The 20,034-nt window shown below is 44.9% G+C and overlaps 1 protein-coding gene across 6 annotated transcripts in view; it reads right to left on the bottom strand.

Annotated features, from left to right (window-relative positions):
- The window catches only part of akap10 (A kinase (PRKA) anchor protein 10), a 100,434-nt gene that overhangs the window by 28,584 nt on the left and 51,816 nt on the right, over positions 1–20,034 (bottom strand). For all 6 annotated transcript variants that reach the window (XR_011587241.1, XM_070857042.1, XM_070857038.1 and 3 more), the window contains 3 exons: positions 16,349–16,447; positions 10,498–10,582; positions 2,986–3,109 (listed from right to left, as the gene is read on the bottom strand). Coding sequence is in view for 5 of the 6 variants with exons in the window: in XM_070857042.1 (XP_070713143.1) it covers positions 2,986–3,109; positions 10,498–10,582; positions 16,349–16,447 (308 nt within the window). In the remaining variant the exon portion in view is untranslated. The remainder of the gene's footprint in view (positions 1–2,985; positions 3,110–10,497; positions 10,583–16,348; positions 16,448–20,034) is intronic.

The following is a 20,034-nucleotide window of genomic DNA, read 5'->3' as shown; positions in this document are numbered from 1 at the left end:
TCTGGCGCTGTTTGTGGGATCTTGCTGTGCACAAATTGGCTGCCACATTTGCCCACCAACAGTGACTACACTTCAAAAATACCTACTTGGCTGTGAAGTGCCTTAGGACATCTAAAGATATAAACGATGCCCCCTGAACAATGCAGCAACGTTGATTCCCTATTTAAATCCCTTTAATGAGACTTCCTCATCTACATGGTGCCCTTTGGCAACATCATCTGCAGATGTGTGATCAGCTTTCACAAGTATGGTGATGACACCAGCTCTACCTCTATGCTGTCAGTCTTCTTGCCTGACAGCCATAAGAAAAGGAGGAGGCCATTCGGCCCCTAAACCCTGTTGCACCATTCAATTAGATCATATCCATGATTGTGTATCTTAACTCCATTTACCCGCCTTGACTCCATATCCTTTAATACCCTCGCCTAACAAAGATCTGGCAAACTCAGTTTTGACATTTTCAAATGAGTTAGCCTCCACAGCTATTTGAGGGAGAGTTTTTCCACATTTCCACTACCCTTTACAAGAAGTGTTTCCGAACATCACCCTTGAAAGGCCTAGCTCTAATTTTAAGATTATGCCCTCTTGTTCTGGACTCTCCCCGCCAGAGGAAACAGTTTCTCTATCAAATCCTTTAATCACCTTAAACACCTCAATTACATCACCCCTTAATCTTTTATACTCAAGGGAATATAAGGCCAATCCATGCAGCCTGTCCTCATAATTTAACACTGTTAGCCCCATTCTGGTGAATCTGCGCGGCACCCCCTCCACGGCTGATATACCCTCCGAGGTGTGGTGTCCAGAACTGAATGCAATACTCCAGACGCGGTCTAACCAGAACTCTATATAGCTACAGCATAACTTCCACCCCTTTGTATCCCAGCCTCCTCGAGATGAAGGCTTACATTCCATTAGTCGTCCTAACTATTTTTTTTACATAAGAACATAAGAAATAGGAGCAGGAGAAAGCCACTCCAGCCTGCTCTGCCATTTAATACGATCATGGCTGATCCGATCATGGACTCGGGTCCACTTCCCTGCCCGGTCCCCATAGCCCCTTATTCCCTTATCGTTTAAGAAATTGTATTTCTCCCGTTGGTCTGACCCGCCCCGCCCCCCCCCCCCCCACCGTTGGTCCGTCCGACCCAGACATAGAATGACACAAGATAAGCTTGAGGCACAGTGTAGGTGTGGCTTGCAGTTGGAGATTGAGGGGAGTGTCCTGTTGGCGGCGATCGGATGTCTGTGCGTTCCCCGCCGGGCAGGCCGGGTGTCACCGCCCCACTCCGTCTCGCGCCCACGAACTGCCCGGGAGCTCCACGTAATTGGCCGGAAACATCCGAAACTGCCGTCCACCATGTAGCCCTCGTCAATCTGCTCGATGCTGGCGAGGATGCACTAGTTTTTACTTAAACATTCTGATCTATCTTTCTTGGTTGACCGCGCACTTTGCCACGTTGAACTCCACCTACCATAGTTTTGCCCACTTACTCAGTCACTGTCCCTTTACACCTTTCTGCTCCCATCTATACTTACTGTGCCACCTAACTTAGTATCAGCAAACTTGGATAAACAGGTCTTTATTCCTTCATCTCAGCCATTTATAAATAGTGAAAAGCGGAGACCCCACTAGTCACATCCTGCCAATTGGAGTACATACCCAGTAACCCTACTTTCTACCTCTTAACCAATTCCCTACCCATGTCAAATGGTTGCCACCAATTCCACGGACTTCCATTTTTTTTTAAAAACAGTCTCTTATGTGGAACCTTATCTAATGCCTTCTGGATGTCCATATAAATGACGTTAATAGACACGCCTTTATCGACCACGTTAGCAACATTCTCAAAACATTCAACTAGGTTAGTGAGACATGACTCACCCTTTACAAATGAATGCTGGCTCTCTGATCAGTTCATATTTGGCCAAGTACTCAGTCACTCAGTCTCCAATAACAGATTCCCGTAACTTCCCCACATCAGATGTTTTTGAATGAGGCACAATTTCCTCCAGCTAAACACTTGGAGGACTGAAGCCATTGTCTTAATCCCTGGCAACAAATACTGTATCCCCATCATTGACTCAATCCCCCTCCCTGGCCATGGTTGCAGGTTGAGCCAGACTGTTCGCAACCTTGGTGTCCTGTTTGGCTCCAAGCTGAGCTTGCGACAATATATCCTCTCCACCTACTTCCACCTCCATAACATTGCCCACCTGTGTTTCCCATCTTCCCCTGAAACCCTTATCCATGCTTTGAATTATTCTAATGCACTCCTAAACAACCTTCCATCCTCCGTAAACTTCAGTTCATCTAAAACTCTGCTGCCCGTATCCTATCCCATCCACCCATCAGCTCCGTTCTTACTGACCGAATTTAGTTTCTGGTTTCCCCAACATAAAAATGTTTAATTTTCATCCTTGTGTTTAAATCCCTCCATGGCCTTGCCACTCCTATCTCTAACCACTGGCAGCCCAGCAACCACCCCACCCTGAACTCCAGCATCCCCTCACCCCATCCTTGTCCCACCACCGGCAGCCGTGCTTTAGGCGCTTTGGCCCCACGTTCTAGAATTCCCTCCCTAAACTCCTCCTCTCAAACCCTCCTTAAAACTCACCTCTCTTTCAACAAGCTTTTGGTCATCCCTCCTTTGGCTCACGGTGTTTTTCAGCATTAAAGTAATTATAGAAATGCAGGTTGTGCGCGCTTTAAATTATGCACTTCTTAAATACTTAACTTACATTACATGCTAGAATTCCATATTTCACAAACTTCATAGATGAGAGACAGTAAATCACTACACAGAACGTTTGGCGGCATTGTGAACATTTGATGAATGCCCATCACATATCCCTGCAGAATGACAGTTTAATTTAACACAAACATGTTCTGGTTTGTCTGCTGACTCTGAAACAACCAACCAGTGATTTCCTCAAGATACCAGCCAATGAGTTAAAGACTCTGCACACTATGTTGCATCTTACCTCTGAGAAATAGAAGAGTGCTGACTCATTGAAAAGAATATCAGCCAGGTAAACAGTGCCACTAGTCAACACTTCAATTTGGTATTTACAAAAATGATGACTCCGTAAAAATTCTGTAAAGTGCCTGTTGGAAAATGAAATATGAAAAAGGTCAGCATTCGTTTTTTTTTATATGGTGCACAAAGAATAGCTGAACCTTCCCTGAATAAAAGTCTTCTGGAAATTGCATTAGTACTTTCAGCCTTTACTGATGGAAAATTATGCGGTTTTAAAAATATAAATTTAGCTACAATGCAAAAAAAATGGAATACTCTTAACAAAATAAAACAAAGTTAATATCCACGATATGCATCTTTTAAAATTGGTTTATCTTAATTTTGCTAAATGTGGTCTCTTTTAAAAAGTTAATCCCTTTTAATAATCCAGTTTCCTTGGAGACTAAAAGGTAAAATGGCTGTAAAAATAAATTGCTCTTCTCGTCTATTGTGGCTCAATTATGGATGTCACATTATTGTTTACAACATCCCCATTGTGACCTTATAATAAATCTGTTTGCCGTGCTGGACAATATCTGATGTCTTGTGCTGTAAAAAGCCAAAAGATTTGGCAGAGCAGTGAGAGCACAGTGAAATGTATCTGTACAGGCCATCTTTGGGATTGACTGAGGTGGTCCAATAAAAAGAGTCAAGTTTCAATAATTTAATGTTGGGTGGATGTTAGGTGGCCTCTGCTTCAACGTGAGCATGTAAAAGCTGACACTGCGGACCCAAGTTTCGGGCCGCGCCTAGAACGGCGCAGCCCCGACCTGGACGCCCGTTTTTCGCGCCACAAAGTGCGCCTAAAAAAACTTCCAGATTCTCCGGCTCCCTGCGCGGCGCAGCACGAGCTGTAGGGGGCAGAGCTAGGTCCCTGCGCTGAAAACAGTGCCGGGACCTCTGCACATGCGCGCTACAGTGGGCGCGCATGTGCAGTAGCTCCAGGTGCCCAAAACTGTGTGGGAGGGGCCCAAAGCACGCAGCCCCTAGCCCTGGCCCAATGGCTTCACTGGGGCTGCGTGCATAAGGCTCCTCCCACGCCCAGCTCCTGCTTCCTCCCGACCCGACTCCTGCTCCTGCTCCCTCCCCCGCCCCCCGCACCAAACCCGACCCGCGCCCCCCACCCGACCTAACCTCCCTCTCCCTCCCTCTCCCTCCCCCCCGACCCGAACCGAACCAACCTCCCTCCCCCCCCCCGACCCGACCGCACCCCCAACCCAACCTGACCTCCCTCCCCCCACCCCCGACACAAACCAACCCGCGCTCCCTCTCTCCCCCTACCCAAACCAACCCGACCTCCATCCTCCCCCCGGACCCGACCCGTGCTCCCGACCGACCGCCACCCCCCCCCCGCCCCGGACCGGACCCGACCCGCGCTCCCAACCCGACGCCACCTACCTGTAAATCTGGAGCTGGGGACAGGCCCTGCCCGAAGTCTTGGGCCCAGCCTGTTCAGCCTCCCCCTGCCCCCTTCTCCTTTCCCCCCCCCTTCTCCCTTCCCCTTCTTCCCATCTCCTCTCCCTTCCCCTCTCACTCCCCCTTCCCCTCTCACCCCCCCTTCCCCTCTCCCTTCCCCTCTCACCCCCCCTTCCCCTCTCCCTTCCCCTCTCACCCCCCCTTCCCCTCTCACCCCCCCCTTCCCCTTCTCCTCTCACCCCCCCTTCCCCTTCTCCTCTCACCCCCCCTTCCCCTTCTCCTCTCACCCCCCCTTCCCCTTCTCCTCTCACCCCCCCCTTCCCCTTCTCCTCTCACCCCCCCCTTCCCCTTCTCCTCTCACCCCCCCCTTCCCCTTCTCCTCTCACCCCCCCTTCCCCTTCTCCTCTCACCCCCCCCTTCCCCTTCTCCTCTCACCCCCCCCTTCCCCTTCTCCTCTCACCCCCCCTTCCCCTTCTCCTCTCACCCCCCCCTTCCCCTTCTCCTCTCACCCCCCCCTTCCCCTTCTCCTCTCACCCCCCCCTTCCCCTTCTCCTCTCACCCCCCCCTTCCCCTTCTCCTCTCACCCCCCCCTTCCCCTTCCCCTTCTCCTCTCACCTTCCCCTTCCCCTTCTCCTCTCACCTTCCCTTCTCCTCTCACCCCCCCCCCTTCCCATCTCACCCCCCCTCTCCACCCCCTTCCCATCTCACCCCCCCTCTCCTTCTCTCTCCCTCCCCCTCTGCCTCTGCCTCCCGGACCCCCCCTCGCTGTCAGACAGAGATAGAGACAGTGACAGAGACACACTGGGGGGGGGGGGGGGGCATCCCAGCACGCTGTTGGAGGGCTCCCGGTGCTGCAGTCGGTAAGTAGAAAATGTTTTATTTATTGATTTTTTAAAAAAAAATTATTTCTTATTAATTTTTTTTGATTTATTTATTGAATTTATTTATTGATGTTTTATCATTTATTATTGATGATGGCTCTTTATTTGTAAAACTGAAGTGTTTAATGTTTGTAAACTTCCCTTTAAAACCCCCCCCATTCCCTACGCCTGATTTTCTAAAGTGTAGACAAGGTTTTTTCGAGCGTACAAAAATTTTCATTTACTCCATTCTAAGTTAGTTTGGAGTAAGTCTTCACTGCCGAAACTTTGAAAACAGGCGTAAGTGGCCGGACACGCCTCATTTTGGAAAAAAAAAATTCTGTTCCAAAGTGAAACTGTTCCAACTGACTAGAACTGGAGCAAACTAAATGCCGAGAATTTGAATTTCTAAGATACTCCGTTTTAAACCATTTGCTCCAAAAAAATCTGGAGCAACTGAGGCCGAAACTTGGGCCCTGCATTACCAACACTAGCAAGTCCTGGATTAGAATAAAAAGGAAAAACTGAAAATGCTGGAAATATGAAATAAACAGATACTGACTGATCTGCTTTGTATTTCCACAATTTTAAATGTACCTTTCTGTATCTTCAAATGTGACATGCAAATTGCAAACCCTAAATAATTTCCATAAACTGTTGAATTCATGGATACCAGCAAAGCTGCAGCTACATTAACACCCCCATTGCATAACATACAGTTCGGAACATTGCAAGTTCAAGTGATATTTTAGATCATGAAAATAGCTTACAATCCCCAATAGTAGTACAGCCTTGCACACACTCAATCACTTATATTTTGTAAAGCAGTCATATGTAAACAGTGCAACATTTTGGGGGAGTTTTTGCACAGTTTGGATCACTTTTTACAGCTCCCAGCAATGTGAATGCAGAGTATGTGTGTGTAGTTTATTCACACCCTATTAAAGGGTTTGGGGCGGCAAGGAGAAAAATGGTGTGATGCTGGACCATGAGTGAACTGGAACGGAGGGCATGAGGAGAAACAATACACGGTTTACAGAGGTATAATGTTGTATGTATTGCCAATTCTTGTAAGTACAACAGATTGGGGGAGATTGATGGATTTTTCAGCGCTCCGCTTCTTAACAGTTACGGTACGAGTTTATGCAACACAAGGAATTGTTGCACTTCTGGAAGATAAAATATTAAGAAAAGACCATTGTGCTCAAGAGTCTGCTTCTATTCCAATTAGAGCAGGAGGGGACAGGAGAGCGGAGATGGAAAATTACACAAGGTTCAGGAGCTGTCAAAACAGCAACGCAGAAGCTTTCACTGCTTCTGATCCTGCAACAATAGATGGTAAGCTTCCGTCTAGCTCTATGCTAAGATTAACAAACATGATGCAGCCAAGATGGCAAAGTTACTTTCCACTGCCTTTTTTGAATAAGTATTCGTGAAGGAATTGTGGCGCAGTAGCAGTCAGAATGCATAATAAACCCACAGCCCAATTTTAGTTCAGTGTTCAACCACAAGGTGGCAATACATCATCAACCACAATTTCCTAAGCCTCATCAGAGTTTGTTTCACTTTTTATCAGCGTGAGCCAGGGAGCGTCATTCCAGCTGAAATCACACTGCCACCTTAATAATGCAGTGTTTATCAGTAATTCTATTGCAGGTACCATCGCAGCTCTGAAAACATAACATAAACCTCATCATGCTTGGGGCACTGTGCAGTTTACTGAGGCAAAGGTAGACTGCAAAGGAGTAACTATTCCCATTTATGCAAGAGTGCAAAGGAAATAGCTTTGCAAATTATTATTTTGTCCTGATTCTCTTGCACTACAGGAAATACATGCAGATTATCCCAAACATACTACACAGAGCAAAGTATTGTGCAGCTAAGCACAATAAGGGTGCATTGATGTGAAGTGTTTTAGCTTTACACTGACTTGGGAGTTATGCATTAACGCATCCTGAATTTGGAATCAGGGCTCTCCCCAACACAGGAGTAAAGTAGTTATACTCACTAAAGAGAAAGAGAGTCCCCACTTTACCTTAGAGTCAATGCAGCCTTAACACCTGATTTACACTATGCAAGCCACAACTGCTTTTTACTGACGCTAATGCACTGCAAGGTCTAAGCGATGGTGGTAAAGCCTCTGTTACTAAGATGGCAACATGCATCTTTATAGTGCACGAGCATTTATCATCCAGTCCAAAACATAACTTTTGTACAGTTTGTTTTGCAGAGGAAAATTGCATCAGTAGATTTACCATTCAGATATTATAGAACATTGATGACACATTTGACTTTGTTTCTCCCCCAGAAACAATGGGCCCAAGTTTCGAGCCGCGCCTAGAACGGCGCAGTCCCGACCTGGACGCCCGTTTTTCGCGCCACAAAGTGCGCCTAAAAAAACCCTCCAGATTCTCCACCTCCTTGCAGGTCTTCTGGCCCTCGGCGCGGCGCAGCAGGAGTTGTAGGGGGGCGGAGCCAGGTCCCTGCGCTGAAAACAGTGCCGGGACCTCTGCACATGCGCGCTACAGTGGGCGCGCAAGTGCAGTAAGCTCCAGGCGCCCAAAACTGTGTGGGAGGGGCCCGAAACAAGCAGCCCCTAGCCCTGGCCGAATGGCCTCACTGGGGCTGCGTGGATAAGGCTGCCTCCCACGGCCAGCTCCTGCTTCCTCCCGACCCAACTCGACTCCCGCTTCCCGCCCCCCGCCTCCAGACCGGACCCGACTCCTGCTCCCCCCCGCCCCACCCACCCCCGGATCGGACCCGACTCCCGCTTCCCCCCCCCCGCCCTGCCTCCGGACCCGACCCGACTACCCCCCTCCCCCCCCCGCCCCGGACTCCCGCTTCTCCCCCCTCCCCACCGGACTGGATCCGACCTGACCTCCCTCTCCTTCCCTCCTCGCGACCCGAACCGAACCGACCTGCCTCCCACCACCCCCCCCCGACCCAACACCACCTATCTGTAAATCAGGTGCTGTGGACGGGCCCTGCCCGAAGTCTCGGGCCCGGCCCGTTCAGCTTCCCTCCCCCTTCTCCTCCCCCCTTCCCCCATCCCCTTTTCTCCCTTCTTCCCCCTCCCCTCGCTGTCAGAAACACAGACACTGACAGACAGAGAATGAGACACACACACAGACAGACAGAGAGATAGAGACACTGACAGAGACACACTGGGGGAGTGGGTGGGGCATCCCAGCATGCTGTTGGAGGGCTCCTGGTGCTGCAGTCGGTAAGTAGAAAATGTTTAATTTATTGATTAAAAAAAAAATTTTTCTTATTCATTTTTTTTGATTTATTTATTGATGTTTTATCATTTATTATTGATGATGGCTCTTTATTTGTAAAACTGAAGTGTTTAATGTTTGTAAACTTCCCTTTAACCACCCCCCCCCCCCCCATTCCCTACGCCTGATTTGTAACCTACGCCTGATTTTCTAAAGTGTAGACAAGGTTTTTGAGCGTACAAAAATCTTCACTTACTCCATTCTAAGTTAGTTTGGAGTAAGTTTTCACTGACGAGACTTTGAAAACAGGCGTAAGTGGCCGGACACGCCCCCTTTTGAAAAAAAATTCTGTTCCAAAGTGAAACTGTTCTAACTGACTAGAACTGGAGCAAACTAAATGACGAGAATTCCGATTTCTAAGATATTCCGTTCTACATCAGTTGCTCCTAAAAATCAGGAACAAATTATGTGGAAACTTGGGGCCATAGCGTTTAAATTGTTTAAAGAGTTAGCTGTTCTAAAATGCATTCATTACAATCTGGAAAAGGCATTTGGCAAGCATGGTGGCTATAATACTGGATGAGCAATCCAGTCATCTAAAGTTCAAATAAATTCAACAAAACTGGTCGGCTAGCATCAGAAAACGACCATGAAAGCTGCTGGATTGTCATAAAGTCCCAATCAGTTCACTAATGTCCTTCAGAGAAGGGAATTGCTGTCCCTACCGGGGTCAGGTATATTTAAAAAAAAAAAAATTCTAAAGTTACCTCAGCCACAACAATGAAGTTATTATTGGAACAAGAAGCACCAGTGTTGTTTGACAGAGGGGGAAGGGCTTCACTGTGAACTGAACCAGCAGGAATTCCTCCTCCTCCTCCTCCTCCTCCTCCTCCTCCTCCTCCTCCTCTCCCCTGGCGCCACTCTTTAGAGAAAGAATGGCTCGCTGTCATATGCGACAGTCTGTCAATCGCTTCCAACAATGAACTAGACCTCAACGTACAGTGCGAACAAAGGAACAGAAGATATTAGATTTGAGAACGCACTGCAATACATGTTTTAATAGAGGGTCATGACAGCTTATGTAAGGTTTGTACTGGCTTCTATTTCAGAGTTTCTGTTCAATAAAATTGAACAACGCTTGCTACAATTATGTCAGTCAGCTGTCTTAGGGTAAGTGACAGACATCTGAACTGCCCTAATCAATGCACAGTTTGCAAACAGTACTGAGAAATTTCATGTACCTAATTACGTTATCAAGCAAGTTTGTTTACTGTGCTTTTTGCTAAGTAATTAGAGCATAAGGATAATAAAGGTTTTTTTTAAATTAAAAGAACAAACCACACAGTGTTCCATCAGTTGTCAGTGGACGTTGATCTGGGTAGGAACTCTGACTGATTAACTTTTCTGTTCCGTATTACTCAGTACCACGAGACAGTGCACTTAGACAGGCACCACTGAGCCAGCAGAGCATCTCCCTCTCGCTTGCTTTTTGGTGCACTGGGATGCTGCAATATGTCACGGCATGACGCACCATTGCTAAACATACAACATCTCCTCCATACTTCGCCATTGGAAACAGAAGCTTTTGCGCTTTTTCCAGCAACCACACTGTACAGTATTAGCTGCTTACCACGTATCCAGTTTGGACAAAAATTCACCTATAGCAAATAGATTGCAACGTCTCAAAGTGAATATAAAGGCAAATTCTGCAGATGCTGGAAATCTGAAATAAAAACAGTAAATGCTGGAAATACTCAGTGGATCAGACAGCATCTGTGGAGAGATAAATAGAGTTTCTCTCTGCACAGATGCTGCTTGATCCGCTGAGTATTTCCAGCATTTACTGTTGTATCAAATTAAATGCAGGTTTTGAGATAGCCCCAACACATGCCAAGATGCCCCTCCTTCAATACTTGATATCTGCCTGCAAATCGGATAAACTCTTAATACGCTGAACTAATTATTTCAATCAAATTTACTCACTCATTCTCCATCATAACGTACACTACAGCTTGTGCAGAAACAAAACAGTTGGGATCTACTTGTCCATCTTCTCCACATATCTTAGCTGTTAAAACAGAAGCACATATTTTATCCATGGTCGGATTTCAGTAGTGCACAATGACGTACAACAGGGATACATTTTATAATTCTACAACTAGAATTATTGCATTTAATAGTTTCAAAAATAGACCATTTCTAATTATGGCCAAAACTCAGCATCGAAAGAGTAGATTTTTTTTTATTTTTTTTTAAAAGATCTTTTTGGGCCATGGGACCAAACACAAACTGCAAGGGAGCATTATAACTGTATGTCAAAGTGAAAGTAAAACGCATGCGTGGTTGTAATAACTTTTAGCAGCTTCCGGGAGTTTTGTTTAGAAGCCTCATTTAACTAACTGCTGCCCAGTATCTCTTGCAAACTCAACCTATGAAATTCTGGATAGATATTCTTCAAAAACTAAGAACGCTTCTTTCTCAGATACACCAATCAGGTCAGTCAATCATCTTACTGAATGGCAGAGCAGGCTCGAGGGAGCAGATGGTCTACACCTGCTCCTATTTCTTATGTTCTTATGACAGGCAGGAAAGTCCAAAATTCCGATGTGAGAAAAATGGACTATTTTACCATTGCAGCAAACTTTGTTGTTCAACAGGAAGATCAAAGTTAAAACCTTCAGAACAATTTCAGTTCTACATATGGATGAAGAAAGAAAGACTTGGATTTATATAGTGTCTTTCATGACCACCGGACGTCTCAAAGCACTTCACAGCCAATGAAGTACTTTTGAAGTGCAATCACTGTTGTAAATTGGGAAACGCGGCAGCCAATTTGCGCACAAGCAAGCTCCCACAAACAGCAATGTGATAATGACCAGATAATTTGTTTTTTTTTATGTTGTTGATTGAGGGATAAATATTGGCCAGGACACTGGGGATAACTCCTCTGTTCTTCTTCAAAATAGCGCCATGGAAACTTTTACGCCCACTTGAGTGCAGACAGGGCCTCGGTTTAACATCTCATCTGAAAGACGGCAGCACTCCCTCAGCACTACACTGGAGTGTCAGCCTAGATTTTTTTGTGTGTCAAGTCCCTGGAGTGGGACTTGAACCCACAACCTTCTGACTCTCAGGCGAGAGTGCTACCCACTGAGCAACAGCTGAGGGGAGAAGGGGGAAATTAAGAACCATATAGTCTCAGAAGACTGATGCAGAGCACAAAGAAAATTAGTCCAATTGGCTAACTAAACTATAGTTAGATTGGGCATTTCACAAACAGCTCTGTATGTTTGAAGATTCAAGAATAGAGGGAGGCAAAAGAAAATGTCACACTGACAGTGAAAAGTACCCTTCAGAGGCTCGCCTGAAACTACATAGTCAGGGTGTTATACGACATTGCAGCTCTCCTATTCTGTACTGCTGATGCCATCCCACTTAGGAAAATTAAAACACAAGCTCAGTTATTCCTCTGCTTGATAAAATAAAGCTCCATGTACTTTGGGGGAAAACTCTGTTCTGGGGCCATAGTTTATAGCTGCTCACTGATACAGATCATCATGTCCAGTAGATAAAGCCTGAAACGAAGGCTCCAGGAATGCAAAGATGGCACTCTAACTCAGACACACTTAACCTGTTGTGCTGAAAATTGATGAAATACTTGGCACTGTCTTGAGTTTTGATTTGTTTACAGGATGGTCCTCTTTACGGTACCTCAGTAAAGTGGTAATAGGAATTGCAATAATAGACTTTCACCAAAAGCTATCAAATTAGAAAAATTAGTCTTTTTCAAATAATGATTTTGGTGCAATGAAATCTTGAAATCAGAAGGACAGCAATAAGACTATTATTCTCAAATTAGAATTGCCACTAAGCATTTGTACATAAAAACACACAGTCTAAACTATGTAACAGCTTAGTCCGACAACAGGCAATCTCTCTTTTAGATTGCTCCCAACATGACCAGATTTACATATCCAAGCCACCCAATCAGATGACCAGATTACTTTTTTTTTTTACAAACTTGCACGATTAAGATGTTACAAGATCTATATTCAAAAAAGAGAAAATGTCCACTCTCCGAGGCTTCAATACTACTGCTGTGGCAAGTTCACAAATCATAGAATAGTATGGCATAGAAGGAGACCATTCGGCCCATCGAGTATACGCTGGATTTTTTTTGAGAGCAATCCAGTTAAGTCCCACTCCCCCGTCTCTTTCCCCATGTCCCTGCAATTTTATCTCCTTCAAGTTTTTATCCAATTCCCTTTTGAAGGCTGCTATTGAATCAGTTTCCACCACTCCATCAGGCAGTGCATTTCAAATCCTAACCACTCAGTGCGTAAACATTTTTTTCCTCATGTCATTTCTGGTTCTTTTGCCAATCACCTTCAATCTGCGCCCTCTGGTTATCGACCCTTCGGCCATTGGAAACCGTTTCTCGTTATTTACTCTATCTAAACCCTTCATGATTTTAAACACATCTATCAAATCTCCTTTTCGGCTCCAAAGAGAGCAACCCCAACTTCTTCAATCTATCCACGTAACTGTAATCCCTCATCCCTGGAAGCATTCTAGTAAATCCCTCTCCAAACCCTACAGCACAAATGTTAAAGAACCTGAAAAAGAAATAGAAATGTTTTAAGGGGTTTCCATTTCAACAGGCCGTGTACAAGGAGCTGATGTAACACTTCCTTCCATTTACAACTACACAGTGAAGTTCAGCAGTTCAAGGCAATGTGACAGAGCGTACTTGAGCAGCCACAGTGCTGTGCCTTGAAGTGACAGGACACAGATCTGCACTCACTATTCTCTGCATGCAATCTGTCACATTGTCACTGAGGAATCAACTGAAGACCAGATGCTTCCTACAGGAAGGGGGAAAAGAAAAAAACTGGAGGATGCGTGCGTGAGAACAGTCCCACAAAGTACCTTGAGGTTGGTTACAGAACAGAACTGGCAGAACCATGAGAACAGAGAGTCAACCTACACTCAGCATGGGTTGGATTTTGTTACAGGAAGAAAATATCAGTAACTTAAAAAGTGTACTTTAGTGAAAAGTCTAAAGGAAGGGGGATGAGAACAGATCTGGCCCGGTTAAACTGGAATCAAAGATTGGCAGGCAAATCTGTAGTGGATCAATGGGCTACCTTTAAAGAGGAAATAGTTCGGGTACAATCGAGGTACATTCCCACGGTGGGGGAGAAGTAGGGCAACTAAAGCCAGCGCTCCCTGGATGATGAAACAGCTAGAGAATATGATGAAGCAGAAAAAGAGCATGCATGACAGATGTCAGGTTGCAAATACATCTGAGAATCAGGATATATATAGAAAGGTCAGAGGAGGTGAAAGAAAACAAGAGGGGTAAAGAGAGGTTATGAGAACAGAATGGCATCCAACATAAAAGGTAATCCAAAAGTCTGCTATAGGCATATAAATAGTAAAAGGATCGCAAGTGGAGGGGTGGAACCGATTAGGGACCAAAAAGGAGACCTATGTATGGAGGCAGAGGGTATGGATGATGTACTAAATGAGCACTTTGCATTGGTCTTCAAGGAAGAGCTGCCATAGACTTAGTGAAGGAGGAGGTAGTGGAGACACTTGATAGGATAAAAATTGATAGAGGTATTAAGAAAGGTTAGCTGTACTTAAAGTAGATAAATCACCAGAAGCAGATGCAATGCATCCTAGGATGCTGAGGGAATTGAGGGCGGAAATCGCAGAGGTACTGGCCATAATAATCCAATTCTCCATAGATACGGGGATGGTGCCAGAGGACTGGAGAATTGCGAATATTACACCATTGTTCAAAAAAGGGTGTAAAAATAAACCCAGCAACTACAGGCCAGCCAGTTTAACCTCTAACCTAAACCTGGGGAAGCTTTTAGAAACAGTAATCAGGGACAAAATGAAGAGTTACTTGGATAGGGGTGGATTAATTAAGAAAAGCCAGCATGGATTTGTTAAAGGTTAATTGTGTTTCACCAACTTAATCGAGTTTTTGATGAGGGAAGAGAGGGGGTTGATGAGGGTAAAGCGGTTGACATAGTGTACATGGATTTGACAAAGTGCCACATAATAGGCTTGCCAGCAAAATTGAAGTCAATGGAGTAAAAGGGACAGTGGCAGGCTGGATACAAAATTGGCTATTTTATCTTTCAAAAGGGAGTTGGGATAAATATCTGAAGGAAAAAAAATTGCAGGGCGACGGGGAAAGGGCAGGGGAGTGGGACTAGCTGAAAGTCGGCACAGGTTCGACGGGCCGAATTGCCTTCTTCCATGCTGTAACCATTCTATCTATGATTCTATGTAGATACCTGGACACTTAATGTCCCTCACCTATTACCCCCACTCCCACCTTTGGATGCTGATTTTTCAGTCACTGGCTCTTGCAATTTCTCGCGAAATCATTTGTTACTTCTCCATCCACCCGCACAGCGCCCCATCCCCATAGCCATTTTCAAAAGTCTCCGAAAAAAACATGTCTTTAACCATGCCTGTGAGGGGGCCTACAAAAGTGCAACAAAAAAAAAAAAAAGTGTTTTAGTCATCCTGTTTCCACTTCAGAGCTACTGTTAGAAGTAGTCAGAAGACAAGAATTTTGTGCAGAATTTGCCTTGATAAAGCATGAATAAAAATCCACTCTCGTGCCATCACGAACTGGAATAGATTGAAGCAGCTTTCCCCATTCGTGACATCAATGAACTTCACGAAGTCACACGAGGGGGGAGTCGACACAAACTGTTTATTCCCAAACTACCACTAAGTTCTAAAGCATAAAACAGTAACATGGGAGGACTTTGATGCGGGTACTGTACAGGTTTGTAAGATTTACGAATATAAGAACATAATAAATAGGAGCAGGAGTCGGCTATTTGGCTCCTCGAGCCTGCTTCGCCATTCAATAAGATCATGGCTGTTCCCCGTAACCCTCGACTCCCCTGTCGTTCAAAAAACTGTCTATCTCCACCTTGTATATATTCAATGGCTCAGCCTCCACAGCTCTCGAAGGGTAGAGAATTCGAAAGATTCACAACAACGTATTTATATAGCGCCTCTAATGTAGTAAAACGACCCAAGGCGATTCACGACTCTTCGAGAAGAAACTCCTCCTCATCTCCGTCTTAAATGGGCGACCCCTTATTCTGAATCTATGCCTCCTAGTTCAAGATTCCCCCACGAGGGGAAACATCCTCTCAGCATCTACCCAGACAAGCCCCTCAGAATCTTATACGTTTCAATAAGATCACCTCTCATTCTTCTAAACTCCAATGAGTATAGGCCCAATCTGCTCAACCTTTCCTCATAAGACATCCCTTTCATCTCAGGAATCAATCTAGTTAACCTTCTCTGAACTGCCTCCAATGCAAGTCCTGCTTCCTTAGATTGAAGATTATAGGGCAATTAGACCGTACTTCCCATTTAAAGAGAGACTGTCACCCAAACGACACCTCAGCAGGGTTCAGTCGCACCTGTCTAATGAGCTATTTCTATCTAGCATATCTCCATAAGTACATGTGGATAGGGATCCACCTTATCGGTGAAGGCCTCCAGGGTTGATGTGCCCAACATTCATTACCCCATGTTCATACGAGGCATGGCCACAATGGCAAGGTACTGGAAAGGCTATCAATGCACCTGGAACAACAGCTCAGCAACTGCCGTGAGTGCTGTTCGGAAGAAGAACGGCAACAGCAGGAAAGCGAATGGAAGGAGAAAAAAAGAAATCTCGTTTTCATCACATTATTTGCTGAACTTGAAAAATAGATCAAATGCCCAAGGTCAGCGAGTCCCACCCATCCTCCCATTCTAGAGAGCAATTCAGTCTGTTACTTACCTACTATGTCATTTCTCATTGCTTCTATAATTGGAATTGGTCTGGAAGCATCTGGTGAAATGTATTTAGTAAATATATTAACTGCATCACGTTCTATACCTGCAGAGGGAAAAACAATCATGAATTTAACTGTTCAAAGTAAAACCCTTGAGTGCAATAACAAATGCATTACAAGATACTTTTACACAAGCCAGTTAATTATGGTGATGGAAATTTTATTATAAATTGAAGAACATGGACAAAGGAAAACCTATTGATCAGCAAGTTTCAAAATTGCCACACTACAGAAAATTAATTTTGCGTGGTGGGTCAGATGTGTGCACCATGCGTTATGCGTCTCTTGTGAAGTGAAATCGCCTCATTAGCAGTACTGTGCAATCGCAGCAGAAACAACTTACCACACCAGACGCAAGAGGAGTTACTGCCAAACTTTCAGCAGTATCTGCCAAAATGAACCAGCTCACTCTCTGCCAGACCAAATTATTTTAAAGTAATTTGTGTAAAATCCATCGACGAGGTTTATTGCTGCGGGTGTGGACTCTTTGGTTAAGAAAACATTTTTTGTCTTGATTCTCAAAGTGTGTTTAGATTATTTGGACTTGGCTGTCCATCTGTTGTACAATTATAAGAATTATACTTTACATTAAACATGGCACAATGCATGTTAAAACAAAAGTTCCGAGATTCAGTCAGGATGACAAAAATGATCTTTCCTTGGGTCCTCCGGTTAACCCGCAAGTTCCCACTACAATGGGGATGAAGGGAATGCTATCCATTTGTATGAATTGGGGATAAAAACAGAAAATGCTGGAAATACTCAGCAGGTCAGGCAGCATCTGTGGAGAGAAAGATAGAGTTAACGTTTCAGGTCAATGACCCTTCGTCAGACCTTTGCTTTGGTTTTTTATGAATTGGGGATTGGGAGCTTAGTTATGGGAGAGATTAGAGGTTTGCAAGCGATCACGCACAAGATACCTTATACCACGGGGTAGGTAATAACTTAATATGCTTTAAATTTCAGTGCATTAAGCATTTCCTCCTCCCTCCAAATCCGTCTCTGACTAGTTAAGGGTAATAGGTATCAGAATCTGCAGAGGAAATGCAAGCATCCTTTACTGCTCCTATTTAGTTTTTGAAGAATATTAAAATAAGTCTGACAAGTACTGTCCTTTATAAACTGTGGAGAATGCAAGCCAACATTGGAACATTTCCTCAAGCAAGTCTTTCTCAGATAAAATAAAATCTACATTGCATATAAACACGTGGTATCTTTATTATTTGTGGTATTTGTTTGGGAGGCGGGGGTAGGGGAAAAGAGATAGAAAGGGAGGAAGAGGAGAGGGTGTGTAGTGTTTGAACAATCCCACAATTTGCATGAGTTTAAGAATTAGCACTGCGATGGAGAATCCTGAAATTTGAAACAACAACAACAATCGAAGCCTTTCATTGCTCTCGGTGAAAAAATAAATCTCAATGAGTTTGGCTTCATTTAAAATGACGTAAAATTACTGTGATCACAAGTTAGACAAATCTGAACCAGGAGCTTGCACCATTTATAAAGGATTAAAGTTTTTTTTTTAATTCCCCAAAATGTAACATTTGGAAGAATAATGGCCCTTTTATTAAACAGATGCTGAAAAGGATTAAAATACTGAATATATACTTCCAAACTTGTCAAATTCTGCTCTGTGGATTTATCACTAATGCTGTTTTTGTTGAACCTTTATCAAGCCTCCTGCATTATCTTTCAAGTGATGACAGTGGAATCATTCAGCGCCGACCCTCCCCCCCCCCCCCCCCCGACCTAGGAGGGAACACCTGAGGAGCAGCGGAGATAAAAGGAACAGCAGTCAGCCACCACAGGGAGCAGCACGAGCGGGTAAGAGAGGGTGACAAAGGCGAACAGGGAGACGACATTCAATGTCACGGAAGGCAGGGAAGTGATTGGTTGGTGACTTTTTCTCTCTCTTTTCTTGCTTTAAATTAGGGGCTGGGATTAATAACTAAAAACTAAATCTAATTAATTAAATACATTAGAGATAGCAGGGCAGACAATGTGTCACTGCGGCACCATGTGGAAGCTGGTGGACGCCATTGAGGTCCACGGTGGCCACATCTGTACAAGTGTCTGCAGCTCGAGGAACTTAGGCTCTGCGTTGATAAGCTGGAATCCGAGCTGCAGACACTACGGCACATCAGGGAGGAGGATGCCGTGATTCAGGAGCTAGTCACACGAATTAGATTAATTCATTCAAATTTGGTCCGTGGTCAGGGACAGGAGGGCGTGACTACGAGTGAGGAAGGTATAGGGATTCAGGATGGAGTGATGGAGGAGCCTCGGCCCTTGCTCTTGTCCAACAGGTTCGAGGCTCTTCTTACTCCCTGTGTGGACGAAAACAGGGACTGCAGAGGGGATGAGCAAACAGAACCGTGGTACAGGGGACCATTCAAGTGGGGGGAGTAAAAAGAAAGGTTGTAGTGGTAGGGGACAGTATCATTAGGGGGATAGATAAGGTTGGCTGCAGCCGAGAGCGTGAGTCCCGAAGGCTGTGTTGCCTGACGGTGCCAGGGTTAAGGACATCTCCTCAGGGTTGGAGAGGAACTTGGAATGGGAGGGGGAAGATCCAGTTGTCGTGGTCCACATGGGTACCAATGACATTGATAGGACAAACAAAAAGAGGTTCTGCTGAGGGAGTGTGAGCAGCTCGGGGCCAAATTAAAAAGCAGAACCCCAAAGGTAATAATCTCGATGACTACCTGAGCCACGAGCAAATTTGCATAGGGTAAATAAGATCAGAGGGTTAAACACGTGGCTCAAAGACTGGTGTGGAGCAATAGGTTCTGGTTCGTGGGACACTGGCACCAGTACTGGGGAAAGAGGGAGCTGTTCTGTTGGGATGGGCTCCACTTAGACCGTGATGGAACTAGAGTCCTGGCGAATCAAATAACTAGGGCTGTCGAGAGGGCTTTAAACTAATTAGTGGCGGGGGGGGGGGGGGGGTGGAGGATTCAGGTGAGTGAAAATTTTAAGTCAAAGACTAAGGAGAAGGCAGTAGAGCTGGGTAGCACTGGGGGAAATGAAAACCAGAGCGTGCCAAGAAGGGACAGAATGTATAAACATAAAAGGTGAATCAGAAAGTGGGGTCAAAGCAGGAAAAAAATGGTACAAAAACAAATTTAAAAGCTCTTTATCTGAATGCACATAGTATTCGTAACAAAATAGATGAGTGGACAGCACAAATAGATACAAATGGGTATGATTTGATAGCCCTTACAAGGTGACCAGGATTGGAAACTAAATATTCAGTATTTGACAATTCGGAAGGACAGAGAGAAAGGAAAAGGAGGTGGGGTAGCGCTGATAATAAAGGATGGGATCAGTGCATTAGTGAGAAACGATATTGGCTGAGAAGATCAAGATGTTGAATCAGTTTTGGAGATAAGGAATAATAAGGGGAAATAGTCACTGGTGGGCATAGTCTATAGGCCCCCTAACACTAACTACACTGTTGGACGAAGTATAAATGAAGAAATAATGGAGGTTTGTAAAAAAGGAACGGCAATAAACATGGGCGATTCTAACCTTCATATTGATTGGACAAAGCAAGTTGGCCAGGGTAGCCTTGAGAAAGAGTTCATAAGAGTGTATCCAGGATAGTTTCCTTGAACAGTACATTGCGGAACCA

The sequence above is a fragment of the Pristiophorus japonicus genome, chromosome 16, assembly GCF_044704955.1.
Source record: "Pristiophorus japonicus isolate sPriJap1 chromosome 16, sPriJap1.hap1, whole genome shotgun sequence".
Taxonomy (NCBI): Eukaryota; Metazoa; Chordata; class Chondrichthyes; family Pristiophoridae; genus Pristiophorus; species Pristiophorus japonicus.
The sequence above is the reverse complement of the archived record's forward strand: the minus strand, read 5'-3'. Positions and strand labels throughout refer to the sequence as shown.